Here is a 17,754-nt window from a genome sequence, read left to right as displayed (position 1 = left end):
GTTGTAACAACACCGTGCATGGGAGAAAATAGATCCACATGCAGTTTGTGCAATGTGCAATTAATCAATCAACTAACTAATTTATTTGGTTTTGGAAGAGTATGGGTCACTGACACATGTTTATTCCCTTGCTGCCTTTAACATCACATGATGATCACTGTTTGTGTGAAAAAAACAGCACCAGTATGATGGAACAGACAGAGCTTTCACACCACCTGGTATTACCTCAGACACAATGTGTTCCAAATGTTGAACTCTGCATCAGTGAATGTACATTATTCAAGCACTGCCTAATCAGATGATGTACATGTATGCCCAGAGACTTACCATGCCAATGCCCACTCCACTCAGGACTATGACACTCAATATTAGTAGGGTCCGCTCTGCATAGCGACTTGTTAATCTTCCAATGACTAGGCCCTGAACAACCTAGGAAAAGAATTGGGGACAAAGACACAGTCAATATCCTCAGATGATTCAAGGTTAAACACAGATTCACACTGAAGACTCGTTTCTGCACAGTTACAAGACTCAGGAAACCCGGCACTGATTCTGAGAGTAACCAACTTTCAGAGCAATGTTTGCTTATAATGACCTTTCCTTTTGGCCACCCCTGTATACCTAACACTGGGCTAACAGTATAAGGAGCTGGGTAGCCTAAGATTATGTTTCACACATAAAGGCAGGTAATGAAACTCTGATGGGTCTTCATTTTCAAGTGTTTCGGGAGGGGACAATCTAGAGGGGAGAAAAGGCAGAGGCAGGTGACTCTCTATTCTTCTGCCTGCTCTATCGCTGTTCCTTATTGTCTCCCCCCCTCATTTCTGTTATATCATGAAGTGTTCTTTCTTTGTGAGGATAAATATAAGTTGGGAATCCCATGCCTTGAAAAAAGATATGGTGATCAGATTCAGCAGAGAAGGACAGGGTTAAGTGGTCCTCTTTCCATTTCTTTAAATTGTCCCATGCTGCTTTGTGGCAGCAGAAGTGGCACAACCACCACCACCATTACACCTTTCCCTAAATTGTCCTCAGCTGAATTTGATTTCACTAAAATGAAAAAGCTGTCAAAATTATATATATATTTTGCATTGGCTTCCAGAATACAGGTCATGAAGCTCTTTCCTTCACTGTTTACTTTGGGGAGTCCAAACACCTGATTTTCAGTACCCTGCATGCTGCTGTTGCCCATAAGAAGTTAACCTCTCATTATTTATTTATCAATTTAAACTATTTCAGCCCACCTTTCTCCTTAAGAAGGACCTAAGGCAGTTTACACAATTAAAGACACAATATCTGAAGCTAAAAATAGTATCATAAACAGTATTGCCATGAAGTGTAGTTTAGGTCTTCACCCGACTTTCTCATTTTTCCTACTTGCTATACTTAAAAAATTGTGCTACTTGTTATTTACAACAGTGATTCCCAACCTTGGGTCCCCAGATGTTCTTCGACTACAACTGCATGAAAACCTGGTTAGGACAGCTAGTGGTCAAGCTTCTGGGGGTTGTAGTCCAAGAACACCTGGGAATCCAAGACTGGAAACCAGTGATCTACAAGACTCACTCCTTCTGCACACTCCAATCTCTCCACTGGTTTCCATGCCTATCTTTCTGCAGATCCCCTTGTTTGCACAGGACAACCTCACATCCCTCCCAGCTTGCCAGCTTGCCAGCTTGCCAGCTTGCCAGCCTTTCTTTCTTTCTTTCTTTCTTTCTTTCTTTCTTTCTTTCTTTCTTTCTTTCTTTCTTTCTTTCTTTCTTTCTTTCTTTCTTTCTTTCTTTCTTTCTTTCTTTCTTTCTTTCTTTCTTTCTTTCTTTCTTTCTTTCTTTCTTTCTTTCTTTCTTTCTTTCTTTCTTTGATGAGCACTGTGTGTGTTTAGAAGATGAGTTGGTGGATGTGTTTTCCCCCACCCCAAGGTGTTGATCTCCTTTGCAATTCTTTCTTGCTCTTTTCTGTTTCTCTTTGATGTGTGTTTTCCTTTACAGGAAATCTGCAAGATTGTTCCATTCTCTTCTGCACCCACTTAGGGTGGGCCACCTCTAGAAGCTTGGGGACCATGTATGTGTATCCTTGGACGTTGGAGGCCTACAACTACTCTTACAACCTCTACCTCCCAGGTACAAAATGTTTTTTTTTAATCTGAAAAGTCCCTTTGTAGGGTTTTTCTTTTCTTTTCAAAAAATTAACCTGCGAGAGTGTTGGGGGGTCAAGAATGTCGGAACTTTTCAAAATATGGCAAAATTGCCTCCGTACACTCTAGAAGACATAAGGGGCCTTTCTGGCTCAGAAATTCTGAGTCATTGACAGTGTCCAGCAATGCAAAAGAGGAAAAACCCAGTGACAAAGAGCTATCTGGGCCCCTGCCCCTTTGCGTAGGATGGGCACAGAAAATATTTCATTTCTGCAGCTAATTGGATATGGCCCTAAACACTGTCTGGGATGGAGACCACCTGGGAGCTCTTTGAAGGAAATGGTAGGAAATTTCTGAAAGGGCAGAAGAGTTCAAAATGAATAAATGCAAAGGACAAGCTCAATTTAATCCCTTAAAATAGTACTTAAATACATAGATCCTTGGGAGGTTCTTCCCGGGGCGTGTTGCCTTATTTTACAAGTAATTATAGAGCTTTTAGTTTAATTTTATTCTCTCCACTGCCACCTTAAGAGCAGGTTCCCAGCATCTCTTGATATGCTTTCTAATAAACTCCATTCCACACTGACACTAAATTAGTTCAAAGGGTAGAAGTCCCTACTAATCAAGCTTTGTAAATGATCCACAAAGAACGTAGGAGTCCTTATACAATCTTGCTTTTATTAAACAACTAGTCTAATATATTTTTTTAAAAGGTGAACTAGTGGACAGCAGCAAAACTGCTTGTAGAAGTGCCCCAATTCAGAGTCTCTTTTTCAGATAGCTTTATAACATGTACACACAGTATGCGACACCCAATGTGGTATAGTAGAGAGAGTAGGACTCAGGAAGCCTGGGTTTGGATTTCCATTCAGCCACTGAAACTCACTGGTGGTGCGGAATTGGTAAAACCACTCTTTAACTATTTCAAATACCTTGAAAGCCCTATGAAGGTTGGTATATGTTGCTTCCTAGTTGACGGCACATTACAAAAACAAATAACACATACAATATATAGGTATAAATTGACAATGGGCTGTGCTTTCTCTCTTTACTGCACAGGAGTTAATTTCTATCAATTTTCTTCTTCTTACTTTCCTCCTACTCTTCGTCTTCCTCCATGTCCTTTTCCTCATTCAAAAATTGCATTTTTCAAGTTTTCAAGCAATTTAATAACAAGCTTACATTTTCCACAATGGATGCTAGTCAACATAGGGAAGCAAATAAAACAAACAGTATCACAGTTAAAGGAAGGTGCACAGTTATGTACCTAGAACAAATCTATTCTCTTCTTTCATCAATTATACACTAATAAGAAACCAGACTACTATAACCAAAAGGAAAATTGGATAAATAAAGATCCAAATACAATTAAAGAGACTGAAAAAGTGACTGAGCAGCAGGAAAGTCGATTCCAAGTGGCAATCAACAACATTCCCATACTGAATTCTTTATGTATCCACCAACTGGATGGCTACAGATGGATAAGGAAAAGAGGGAAAGAGTGCCTGATGACCCCGTCACCCTTTGTCAACTTTCCTACACAGCTTTAATATGATTGATGTAATTTCAGTAAGGAGACACTTCAAGTAGCATGCGTTCTCCTTTACAGAATTATCTCTGCATCAGGAAAGCATAATGTGGGAAATAGCCTTGGGGCCCTTAGTCAGTCCAGCTGGCTAGCCAATGAGGAATATGGACTGTGGACTGGGTGGGTGGAACTCTAACAACATAGTTTCCCAATCCATGCCTAGACTTAAAGGCTTTGCTTATGGGTGGATCAGTTTCAGGCAGCATACTTGACAGGGAAGAAGAGGCTGCAAGGCAGAGATAGCATGATAACACGGGCCTACTTTTCACTGCTGTCTCCTCAGATCAGAAATGAAATTCCTGATGGGGTCAAGCTGGGCACACAGTCTGGAGTGTGAACAGCGCTCCATTTCATGGAGGGTTTCCACAACTCCACATCTGATTTGGATCTGGCTATGATGGTACAATATACCAACTATACATTTATTTAACAACAGTCAGATTACTTAACTTTCCACACCATCCATATAACCTTCAGATGTGCCCTCATGCCAATTGCAAAGTCATTACAAGTTGATAATGTATCATCACTGGCAGCAAACAGATTTTCTGTGGATAGCTGATTTGCCATTTTTGTTTCAAGATACTGGGAAGTCAATTGATTTTTTTTAAAGCTGAAAGGAGACAAAGAAATTGGAATAATGAGAAGGAAATGTAAACTTTTATTCGTATGGCTTTCCTAAGATCAGGTGCCTAGGAATCAGCAAGATCCCTTTTACATGAGCTAGCTGTAGAGCAAGCGAACAAAAGACAGACAGAGCAGATTTAAGGGCTGCTCTTTATAGAAGGCATTTCCTGTTTCACAAGAGGAAGACCTGATGAAAGTGCACTGAGAGGCAATAGGAGCCCCTGCTTCAAAGGAGGAAAGGCAAATATGGCTCCTGTGACAAAAACACCTGTTTTATATGTAGGCCAGCAGGTTGAGGGGCTTAAGCTGTTGCACTAGAACTTAAGAGTTCCACGTTCAAATCCTCACGGAGCTGTGAGCTCACCCAGTTATCACAGCCTGACTACATTTACTATGAGGATATCATGAGAAAAAGAGAGATGAGTGCCATCATGAGTTCATTGACAGAAAGATGGGATAAAAAGTGAATGAATACGTAACAGAAGTTACTGGTGGTAGGAGAGGGGGGAAAACTTCTGAACTGGCAAAGGAAGGGAATGATCTGATTCCCTGTGTTCCTGATATTATGCAGGCAAGCCCCTGCTAAGTAGCTGACAATAACAATAAAAATATGGCTAATTTTAAACAACCATGGAAACTCACTGGAGGAGTGGAAATGGCAAAACCACTCCTTAAATATTTCACTAACTTTGAAAGCCCTATTTGGGTCACTATAAGTCACTTCCAAATTGATGGCACAGAACATACACACAAACTACGTTTTTCTCACCCCTCAGAAGACATGTCCCTGCCCAATGCTGAGAAAACGGCTCCTATCCTTCTGCCAGTCTCATACTACCTTCTGAGAAGACCATCTCCTCCATCATCAGCATCTTAGAGCTGCATAGTGACACTGTGGATCATCAAGTCTAGCCTTTGTCAAGGAAGCACAGTGGGGCATCATACTCGCAACCTCTGGCTCTTTAGCCCGATACTTAAACCTCGGAGCTATCCAGCAGTTCTAATGGATGTGGTTTAGTGGTGGAAGCCTCAAGTGAATCATCTGATGCACTACCAGCTAATGTTTATGTTTCATATTGAGTGGGGCTCATGATTGAATGGGGACGTTCCCTGAACTCAGGGAGTGAAGTGTTTCCCTATGCGGATCACAAGCCGAACTGCTACATATGGTAACTAATATGTCACCTAATATTTTATGGGTTTCATGGTATATCTAACATGGAAATATAGGATATGTGGGCGAGCAAGCCCTAATCATAATGTGCATGGAGTGGGGAAGATCAAGGGAAGAGAACCAACAAGGATTCAAAGATCCTTCTCTCATGTTTGGGAAGAACATAGGTTTTGTGGCTGCATTGACAGATAAATTCACACAATTGCATCACAACTGTGATAAATACAATTGGTCACATATTACAACTTATGTGAATTTGACGTTACCATGATCATATATTACCAAATAAGCTCACTTTTATGACCTTTATCAATGCTGGTTGTAGCAAGGAAGCAAAATATTTTCATGAGTAAGATTATTCCACCTTATTATTGTTACCATATTATGTTTTTAACAGAAAAAATGACAATGGAAGGTCTTGTTTCTGTTTTTTCCACAGCTGTATGCGGCTGTTCCACCCTGGGGTCTGCAGAAGAGGCTTGTTTACAAAGCTTTATAACAGCACTTATCACCAGATGTGCAACCCAAACTGACACAAAATAATTTCAGAGGGCCTATTCAGATCTCACAGTAGCCCGACATTTGACTTGTTGAATGGACTCCTGTTGAAAGACCAGGAATCAAATCAAAATACAACACAGTGACACAGTAATGATCAATTAATACAGAGTCTTCCTTAGGAGGGGAAGTAGTAACACTTCCCCCTCACCTTTTTTTTTTTTTTTTGCTGTGATGCATAAAAAGAATGTCATTAAGCAAAATGACTTGAGCAAGTTCCTATCCTGACAGGAGTTCAAAAGGAACTGGGAGTTGAACTATAACACTGATTATAGGTTCTCTTCCCAACAGTAGCTAGGGAAACGAAGGGAGATAATCAGGTGAGAGTGCTACTAAGAACAACAGAATAACACCCTAACATTGGCCCGTGGCCATCTCAGCATAATTCTATGCCTTCCTATGGGACGGTGCTGACTAATGGCAATCCAGAATCAGGTTGTACATGTTCTATTGCAACCTCAGGCTCTGGGAACCATCATTAACACGTTAGAAGTAATTCGTGGTTCCTTTCCATGAAGGGCAGATCCATAGTATCATATTTGAACCTATCAACCACCACCCAGCAGTCACTAGCATTTTGTGACTTTCCTTGCCACCTCAAAGACCTGTGAAGAAGGTCAGATACAGCTGGAAAGAAGCGTCACCTCACATGAATCAGCCCTGCTCATTCACCAGCTATTATATTAAAGGGTGGAGAGAGAACCAGACTCCGGGCATTTTATGAGCTCAGAATGACTGACTCAGCAGCAGTACATTTCATTGATAGAATTACACATTCTATGTTGCCCAGGTTCTCTTATATAACCCATAAAAGGAGAACAACAGTGCAAGGTCTTTTCAGACCTCAGTGATCCATACCTTAAAAGTATCCTTGGGAGCTGATTTCTTGTTATAGCACTGGCTTTTTCCCCTTCTAGTTAGTAACCCGTAGTCATTTCATGTTGAATATATCCTGTATTTACTGCACTGAGAGATTAATATCCTGACACAGTAATATGAAAACCTATTGGGTGAATGTAACCAAAGGGGGATGACAAAGATGCTGCATAAAGGCATATTTTTAAGCCAGGGGAATCTGGCCACAAAGTAAGCCATTTCCTCCCATTTTCACTCAGCAACAGCACATGCATAACTTCTGAAATGAATGATGATAGGCTCTTCTATTGTCGTCACTTTTGTAAGCATGAGTCCAGGTCTACAGCCCTACTGGGCACATTTGGAATTCTGAAACAAGTACGATCACAAAAAGACTGCCATGACCAACCACAAAATACTAATTTCACAGAAAGCCAAACTAGTTGGGATAAAAGGCAAGCAGCCTTTTCAACTGGCAGAAGTAGAGTCTTAGCCCCCAAACTAATTCTTTTGAACCCACACTTCTCCCTGTTATTCAAAATCATCCTCCTGGAACTCTTTTGTCCCATACACAACATCCACACATTGTCCCACACTACCAACTCACAAAATCCCCTCTCTCTTTCAGGAGCACGCATCATTATACATATGTACACACACACATATTCTGAGTCATCCCTAAATGCATTCACTTTCAGACATGTCAGATAACCATTGCCCTTATCCCAGCCACCTTGGCTATGTTGGGTGGAATGGGGGCCAGCATGGGGAGAGAGGTTTGCAGCCCAACATTGTCAGAGGACATCAGCTGGGGCAGGTCTAGTGTATGTGTTTGGTTTTTGTGTGTGTCCTGCAACAGTTTCTCTGCACAAAGAAGTTTGAAGGATAATTAAAACTCTTTTGTGGAAAAAGTGAAACAAGTCTTGAGTATGAACAGGGCTGTAATGACAGATAGGTACAATTATGATGGCTACTGACCTCTACAACAGACACATGTGTAACTGTGACCAAGAGGCTCTACAGGAGGCAGCTTCAGGTGTTTGGAGATGCTTATCTGCCCTCCACAGCATGCTTCCTGCACAGAAAACACTAGTGTTGCTTGGGCATATCCGCAAGAGATAGCTCTCAGTAAGCCTTGTAACAACTTGGAAAAGTAGGGGTAGGGTGAAACCTGAAAGGTAGTGGTTTGTCTAAACCAGGTGTAGGCAATGTGCAGTTCTCTGGGTGTTGCCCTGCAGCACCCAGCATTCCTCACCAGTGTCTGTGTTGGTTAGGACTCACAGAAGTTGCATTCCAGATGTATGGCCTCATTTTTCCCTTCACTTGTTGAAAGCCATTCAATGAGCTCATGCCTAGAGTCAGTGGAAAAGAGTAATTCACGTGTCAGTTCTGGGATTGGAAAGAGCAGGACACCTTCAGAGTCCTGAGTCAGACATGAAGCTCATTGGAAAACAGAGTCATCATCTGTCAGTCTAATCTACCTGATAAAGTTGTTGAGGTGATATAAAATCACATCCTCTGCCCTGAACTCTCTGAAGAAAAAGTAGGATAAAAATGCAATAAATGCCAATAGATGGGCAGAGCTTTCAAGTCCAGACTTCTTGATGCATCACTCTGAACAAGGGTAAACCCCACCAGTTCCTCAACCGCAGGTCATTTCACGTCAGTGCTTGATTTTGCTATTTCAATAAGTGCCATATCTAAGCTTCCAAAGAAAGAAGCTAGTTGATAAATTTTACTTGTGAAACTTTGAAGGACGTATGAGACAAGCTCTCTCACACAGTATTTTTGCAGCATGAACACTGTAACACTGACAAAAGACATGTCAATGGTTCTTCTCTACCTTTTCAGATTGGGAGGGAACCTATCACTAATCTGGTCTATGGGACTCACCATAGGAATAATAAGGTTGGGGCAGCTGGAGCTTTGATCCAGGGGACAAGAATGTAGAGGGTGTAAACATTTGCTGCTGGAAGGATGTGAACCTGTCTCAAGTGTGTAGATTGTTTCCAACCACTCCTTTGAGGATGGAAGGAACTACAGCAGCAGTAGACTCACTAGCACAGAACAAATATGGCAATTGCATATTCCTAGGCTGGTGTTCCTGCCCATTCTGCCATCCTTTGCCCACATATGCTAATCTTACATGAGCCAAGCTCAACTAAAACTTGGCAAAGCATCAGACACTAAAATGGCTGGTTATGGCTCTTGGATCCACCATTTTACTTACAATATGTCTGTCTTTCTACTTTCCCCCATTCCCTCTCAAAACAGATATTTTCTCTTGATCTCTCCCCAGGTTACCTTGCCTATGCAACCCTTCAATTACAGCATAATCTAAAAAGCAAAACAGGGTGGCAATTATGCCCCATGTCTTCTCCTATTTTTCACTAGCCCACATCCCAATTTTGAGTCCTAACTGACTAAATGAAAATCGGGGGGGGGGGGGAGAGCTGTGTGATCTTTACATAATACAAACATAGGAGCAGATTATACCTTTATTAGACCACTAAACAATCAAACAATCAGTGAGCTTTCATAGATCACGTCCACTTCCTTAGGCCATGCACCAATGTCTTGTAAATAGTGCAGAACAATTATATAAATGAGAGTCCGAAAAATCATGGCAGTTGGGTGTTCCAGGCTTACTTCTTATTTCTGCTAGGCTCTCTGTGGTGGCATGTCTGGGTCTAGAGGCTGTCCACGTGTCCTTTGGGGCCAGGGGTGGCTCTTGGATTGTACTGGCACACCACAGTCACTGCCTGAGCTGGTGGATTTTGTTTCTGCAGATGATTGCTTCTGGGGGACTTCAACATTCACGCGGAGGCTGAGGTTTCCGGTCCAGCTCAAGAGTTCCTGGAAACCATGGCTTCCTTGGACTTGACCCAGCAAGTCAGCGATCCTACCCACATGGGCGGCCATATGCTTGATCTGGTTTTCACTGCCAAGCAGAGAGAGTGTGCTCCAATGGTGACTGACTTGATATCGGCCCCCTTGTCATGTGGTATTAAGAATGTGCTTAAGAACTATTCCTAAAACAACTTGCAATCAATAAACCTGTTTCTGTTTAAAAGTTCAGTACTGAATGGACCTTAGTCTTTCATAGGAAATATAGGTTGATAAAGAGATCAACTGGTGGCAGCGTGTTAAAGGGTGTGTTGGGATTCGTGAGCTCTGTGTTTGGTGAAACAAACAAGGGCCACAGGGCAAACGTCACAGGCCCCGATGGAAATTAATCTACAAGCTGCCAGAATCACATCTAACCTTTACCTAGCTAGGGTAAAAGCTGCTTTGACCCCTTATCAGAACAATACACCCATAACAAAAAACACACTGATCACCATAATCACCCAATCTCCTAAAAAGGACAAAAAGCTATAAATACTCAACTATTCCACAAAACTGCACCAGAGCACAGAGTTCTGACTCCTGTCCTCTGAAGATGCCAGCCACAGAGACTGGCAAAATGTTAGGAAGAAAAGCCTTAAGAACACGGCCAAATAACCCGGAACACCGACAACAACCATCAAATTCGGGCCATGAAAGCCTTCGAGAATACATCCTTCACTGACTGGATAAGCGAAGCTTACAATCAACAGGCGGGTTTTCCGTATAGTACGCGATCTATCCAGAGTTGGACACAGTGATAGGCCTCCCACTAGTATTTCCTGTGATCAATTTGCGGCATTTTTAAAATCTAAAGTGGAGGCCATCCACTGGGACCTTGATCCTTTTTTGCAGACAGTAGATCAAGCTGAGATGTCCAGTGCATCGTATTGTCCAGAGAGGTTAACTTGCTTTCAACCTCTGATGTCCAATGAGGTGGACAGGGTGCTTGCATGCTGTTGTGCCACCACCTCCTCCTTAGACCCTTGCCTGGCTTGGCTCATCAAAGCAGTCAAGCCGATAATATCCAAATGGGCTACCCCAAAGTGCTCACACAGCCTCTGCTGTCATGGCTGGTGACGAGGGCACACGTGCCCCTCCTCCTCCTCGGAGCCCCAGCCGGGCTAAGGAAACTTCCTCGGGCTCTTGCTCTGCTCGGCAGAAAATCTGATGCGGCCCAGCCTCACCTAGACTCTGCCTCTAGTGGCCCCCAGGTAAATTGAGTTTGAGACCCCTGGGCTACGGCAATAATTAATGGGTCTCTCCAGGAGGACATGGATCCCCCTGCACTCAAGGAGACACTCATTAGGCCCATTAGAAATAAACCTGATTTGGTGGCAGATGAAACTGGGAATTATAGGCCCATTGCCAATGTTTCTTTCTTGAGTAAAGTGGTTGAGAGAGTGGTGGCCAATCAGCTCCAGGCCCTCCTGGAGGAAACTGATGCCCTTGATCCATTCCAGTCGGGCTTCAGGCCGCAGCATGGTACTGAAACAGCATTGGTCACCCTGTATGGATGACCTCCTGAGGGAGGCCGACAGGGGCAATATGTCCTTGTTGGTCCTCCTTGATATCTCAGCAGCCTTTGATACTATCAACCACAATATCCTCCTGGGGTGGCTCTCCAAGTTGGGAATCAGTGGCCTTGCTTTGGCATGGCTCCATTCCTTCTTGGGGGACCATCCCCAGAGAGTGTAGCTTGGTGAGATGACTTCCACCCCATGGATCTTCAATTGTGGGTTTCTGCAGGGGTCTATAATCTCTCCAATGCTATTTAATATCTATATGAGAACACTGAGTGAGTTCATCCAGAGTTGTGGGGCTCCTTGTCATCAGTATCCTGATGACACCCAGCTCTACTTCTCCTTTTCTCCAACTGCATTGGACACTGCTCAGTCCCTTGAACGCTGTTTGGGGACCATTCTGGGGTGGATGAGGGCAAATGGACTGAGGTTGAATCCAGACAACAAGAAGGAAATCTTGCGCACGGGCGGCCTTGGCACCAGTAGGTTGGGAAACTCCCTTTCCTTTGTGGGAGTGACTCTTCCCACAAAGAATGAGGTTCGCAGCTTGGGCATCTGTCTGGACCCAGATCTCACCATGAAAACCCAGGTGACATCTGTGGTCTGGGCAGCCCATTTCCATCTTCAGGGGATTGCTCAGCTGCATCCCTATGTAGACATGGGGGCACTCACAACTTTGATTCATGCACTAGTAATCTCAAGAATAGACTACTGCACTGCTCTCTATGTGGGGCTACCCCTGAGTTTGATGTGGAGGCTACAACTGGTCCAGAATTTGGTGGGCAGATTAATAACTGGGGTAAAGAAATTTCAGCACATCTCCCCCATTCTGGCTGCCTTTCATTTCTGCATTGACTTCAAGGTTATGATGATAACATTCAAAGCTCTAAATGGTTTAGCACATCAGTACCTAGCAGAATGCCTGCTTCCAGCCAAATCTGTCCATAATACCTGTTCTTCACAGGCAGGGTGGTTGAGGGCCTTGACCCCAAAGAAGACCCAGAGGGAAAGAACAAGAAACAGAGCCTTCTCGGCAGTTGCCCCCACCTATGGAACAATCTGCCCATGGAAATCCACCTGGTACCCTTGCTGGATGGGTTTAAACGAGCATTGAAGAATTGGCTCTTCCATCAGGCTTTCCCTGAGCATTAAGTTTTTGATTTTATCATCCTTTTCCTCCCATCCTTTCATTGTCCTTTTTATCTTCTTCATAGCCATCTGTTTTAATTTATCCTACTAGTTACTGTATCTTTTGAATGTTTGTAATATCTTATTTTTATCGTGTTTTGATATTGTGTTTGTCTTGTTGTTAGCTGCCCAGACTGGCCTGGTTGCCAAAAGGTATGGGGTATAAATCCAGTCAATCAATCAGTCAATCAATCAGTCAATCAATCAATCAATCAATCAATCAATCAATCAATCAATCAATCAATCAATCAATCAATCAATCAATCAATCAATCAATCAATCAATCAATCAATCAATCAATCAGGGGTGAGTTTAAAAATGTGGGCTGCATTGGAGGTGTGGTTTTAAAACTGTATCACATGTAGCTGTGGGCTGGATATCATCATGTGATGATACCCAGTTTGGGGACTCCCTCTTTAGCCACTCAATCATACTATCCTGTTTATTGTGCAATGGGTGAACCCAGAGGAATGTCAGCAGCAGTACTGCAGTTTAACCACTGTGGCACAAGGCTCCTTACTAAATCCTAACTAGAAGATGTATATGCAAATTTTGTTGTTTATTCGTTAAGTCGTGTCCGACTGTTTGTGACCCCATGGACCAGAGCACGGCAGGCCCTCCTGTCTTTCACTGCCTCCCGGAGTTTGATCATAAGCAATTATTGGTATAAGCAATAGGGAGTTAGAAAAAGACAGAAATGTCTTCTGTAGGGAAAAATGTCCTCACACCAGCAGAAGAGCCAAAAGGTTTGGCAAGACAAGAGAAGCACCAACTTATGACAGATTGAAACCTCTCCTGCAGACCAAGTCAAAGCCATTTCCTAGCCAAGTTACACAAGATCCAGAACTCTTCCAGCCACTGTTGTTACGTGTCATCAAGTTCCACCTGACATATGGCAGCCCTACTAGAGTTTTCAAGGTAAGTGAGATATTTAAGGAGTGGTTTTACAAATTCCCTTCCTCCCCCCATTAATTTTCATGGTAGAGCAGGGATTTCAACCTACATGTCCTGGGTCCTAGTCTGAGACACTATCCTGTACACTGCACAGGCTGTCCAACCACTATGCTGACACAAATGTAGGCCAAGACAAATGTCATCCTAAGTACTTTCTACTATCCCTAAACTGGGAAGAGTTTGGCTTCAGCACTGTCCTCCTGGTAGGAATATCTTTGATCGGGCATGCAGTCCTCTTTCCACTTCTTAGGCTTCCATGCTGAAAAATCCTTTGGTTCCCTACTAACTTGGTTTTTAGCCAACACCCAACAGGCAGCCAGGGTCTTTCCTCCCTCATGTTGGGCTTGCCTTTGTAATAAGACCTCCTTTGAAGTCGTTGTGAATAGAAGGCTCTCTTTACCTTAGCTGGAATTTATTCTGGCATCAATAAACAAAAGAGGAAGGAAATGGTCTGTAAGTGACACAACAAGAGCCGCCCATGGCTATGTACACAGGCTTGCAGGTGAAACAACCTTGTCTTTGTCTTCTTTCAAAGACAGATAAGCTTTTGAACTGCAGTGGAAATATCTAATTGGAAACTCCCAACAAATACATTCAAACAGTGACATTTGCCTTTCTTCCTTTCATGTGCCATAATCAATGGCTAGTGTGCCATATATCAGGTTGATACTTTTGGATCTGAAAGTAGAAAAACACACAGTGGAGATAAACTTTAATCTTCTTTGCGGATGGAAGCCAAACTTGGGAGGTACTTTTAATGTGATTATTAATAGGTAATCATCTTCTATCAGTTTTTTACACAAACACACCTCCCAACATGTGAAGGCATGCAACAGCCTGTATGGTTAAGATTTTACCAGAATTTGAAAAATCCTTTTTTTTAAAAGCTTCACTTTTAGTTATACTGACATCATCAATAAGCAGTGTTACTCCCTAAAACATGACATAGAAACCAGAACTCCGGGATGGACTGGCACTTGTTCTCTTGAGAGGCCTTTACAGTAGGATGTAAATGAATTAGTATTGCTATGTCAAACTCCAAGGGACTATGGAGATGAATGTCCATTTAGCTCTTTGTTTGGCCATAAATGTTTGGCTCAATCGGCTATTGCATACCACCAAAGATGGTTACAATCAAGGGGCTAAATCCAGTTGCTTCCCCAAAGTAGAACAGACATATTGAACCAACTGCTGAACACATATACAACTCCCGCTGATTCAATGGGGCTCTCGTAGCTAGGAGTAGCACTTGGATTTAGGCCAAGGACAACCATTACCAACCAAGGACAATCACCATTAGGATTAACATGTGGCTTTGGGAGCAGCATTTTCAAGATTGTGCTTGGTTCTAAAAATGAATGAAATACTGTCGACTTGTCCACATACAACCATGTGTATAGTAAGGCCTCCTGTCCAAGTGAGATCCAAATGCAATCCTATCAAGAACTTTGGAAAGAAGAACAACAAGAGAGTTCTTCAGGTCAATTTCAGTGATGATTTCTAGGATGTTCTGCAGCTAGAAAATGGAGCAAAATTAATTTCACATCCCCTGCATTCATGTACTTGCAAATATCAATATATACAAGAAGTCAATTATTTTACTTATTCATCATATTTGATCAAATGATGGAGGTGGAGGGGGACTTGACTATCCCACTATCAGTAGCCTACTCCACTGCTTAATACAGGAAATGGAGGACTAAATAAATCTTATGGATGGCTGACTTTTGCCTTGGCTTTCAGTTCTTCAACCACTGTTTTAGAGCAGTGGTTCTCAACCTCGGGTAACCCAGGTGCTCTTGGACTGCAGTTTCCAAAATCCTTCATCACCAGCTGTGCTGGCTGGGGCTTCTGGGAACTGCATCCAAGAACACTTAGGTTACCCAGAGTTGGGAACCATTGTTTTAGACAACAACTCTGACAGACCCTTACCATAGGCCACACTGGCTGGAACTTACGGGTGTTCACTACTCACCCCCCCCCCTGCAATTTTAGATAGCAGTGGAATGTTTACCATGCCAGAAACTGCCTTTAGTGCTGCTTTGTCCTAAATAAATATTAGTAATCAGCTACTAAATCTAACCTCTCCCATTTTAAAGGACAAAGGACAGATTTTAATGGCCATCTGAAGCTTTTTAAGTAATGTCAGTAAATGACATGTATAAATATATACAGCTTTTTATATACATCTTTAAATTCTTAAAAAAATTGATATGATTTTTTTGCCAGGCAAGGAACATGTTAATGTTCAGGAATAACTGAAATGCATGGAAGTTGTGCAACTGACACAAAATTGTGAGTGTGTTTGCTCCTCCAATATGTACAATTCAATTCGAAAGACAGATGAACAAAACAGAGGGACTGAATGAAACCATACATGAGGCCTCGCTCTTGCTCCCAGAAACATCCAGTAACAGCTTGTTTCCTCCAAGTGCTTTGCTGGAAGCAAAGGCTGTATGGCAAGAAAACAGAGGAGTGACTCATATTTAATTAAGCCCCAGGACCAAAATGACAGCTTTAATTTCACCTAATGGTGGATTTAATTGCATCCAGGTGCAAAAGAGGAAGGGAACTGCAGATTCCTCCCCCTTTCACAGTTTTCAGAAAAGATAGATAATGCCTTTCAACACAGAGTAATAGACTAGCTCATGGTTTCCAAAGAATAATAAAAAAATATTTAAAAATTGTTGGCTGCTGTGAGATGTGTGTACTGTTTCTGTTTTTACACACACACACACACACACACACACACACACACACACACACACACACACACACACACACACACACACACACACAAAACTAGATCATCACTCCTTGGTTGATGTGATGCAATAGAAAGAGTAAATGATCTTGAAAGAATTAAATAAAAATAAGATTAAATTACTTTCTTTTGATCAAAAAATCCCCTCAAGTATCTAATGTGGATGGTCCACACAGTAACTGCATCAGCAATGGATATCTGCTATGTGAAGAAGTCTTGTTGTTCTTGCCTGGAAAATATCTAAGATCTTTTTTTAATAAAAAGATGAGGCAGATGTGCAATAGGTTTTTTTTTACATTAACAAATGTGCATTCAGAAAATATAGAGCATATCTAATTTATAGACTTATATAGACTTATATTGTTTAATTGACTTATCCCTCCTGAAGCACTGGACTATACAGTAGGTAGCCTTTGCAATCCATAACAAAGAATGCTCAACATACTGAATGTTGATTCCTACAATTCCTTAAGGAAAAAGGTAAGGTAAAGGTAAAGGTTCCCCTTGACAATTTTTGTCCAGTCGTGTCCGACTCTAGGGGGCGGCGCTCATCCCGCTCTTCAAGACATAGAGCCAGCGTTTGTCCGAAGACAATCTTTCCGTGGTCACATGGCCAGTGTGATTTAGACACGGAACGCTGTTTACCTTCCCACCGAGATGGTACCTATTTATCTACTCGCATTTGCATGCTTTCGAACCGCTAGGTTGGCGGGAGCTGGGACAGGCGACGGGAGCTCACTCCGTCGCGTGGATTCGATCTTACGACTGCTTGGTCTTCTGACCCTGCAGCACAGGCTTCTGCGGTTTAGCCCACAGCGCCACCACGTCCCTATGTCCTTAAGAAAAACATGACACTTAATCTAGTAATCTCGTAAAAGGACCAGGATTTGCGGTGTGTGTGTGTGTGTGTGTGTGTGTGTGTGTGTGTGTGTGTGTGCTTAACAGAATGCTGCACTGATGAATGCTCCTATGGCAATATTCTCTGCAAAAAAACATTGCTTGGGGAGCTTATAAGAAATTTAAAAGGTAGTTGCCTAATTTCTTTGAGAACCAAAAAAGGAAAGGAGAGGGCCTCAGGGCAGGCGTCAAACATGAGCTGTGCTGAATTACGGAAGCTGTGCCATTATGCTATGGGCCTGCATAAATCCAATATGACTTTGTAGTATGGACAAATTCTCAGTATCCATTCCTCATATTAATATTCACCTTTAAGAGGAGTTGCCTAGAAGACTTGGATTTCCACCAGTCAGACTCTACCTGGTTGTGAAACTGTTTGGCAGAAAGCTTCCAAGATCAGATTATTTGACCAAACAGATTTACTAGTCAACAGTATCATCTCAAGAGAGAAATATACGATAAATATAGCATACATCTGAATGACTTGGGTTTATGCTGTTTACCATATCTTGACACAAAAGAATCTTATAGCAGCTTACAAAAAAGATTTCTAAATGTAGGTTATATCTTGACCGAACATGATGACTAGGTGTTTTTAATGAGAGT

General features: G+C 42.3%; 1 protein-coding gene across 1 annotated transcript in view; it reads right to left on the bottom strand.

Annotated features, from left to right (window-relative positions):
- The window catches only part of SLC67A1 (solute carrier family 67 member 1), an 84,574-nt gene that overhangs the window by 13,084 nt on the left and 53,736 nt on the right, over positions 1-17,754 (bottom strand). Inside the window, exon 10 of the mRNA XM_020788731.3 lies at positions 328-429. Coding sequence (XP_020644390.2) covers positions 328-429 — 102 coding nt within the window. The remainder of the gene's footprint in view (positions 1-327; positions 430-17,754) is intronic.

This window comes from Pogona vitticeps, chromosome 1, assembly GCF_051106095.1.
Source record: "Pogona vitticeps strain Pit_001003342236 chromosome 1, PviZW2.1, whole genome shotgun sequence".
In the NCBI taxonomy this organism is placed as follows: Eukaryota; Metazoa; Chordata; class Lepidosauria; order Squamata; family Agamidae; genus Pogona; species Pogona vitticeps.
The sequence above is the reverse complement of the archived record's forward strand: the minus strand, read 5'-3'. Positions and strand labels throughout refer to the sequence as shown.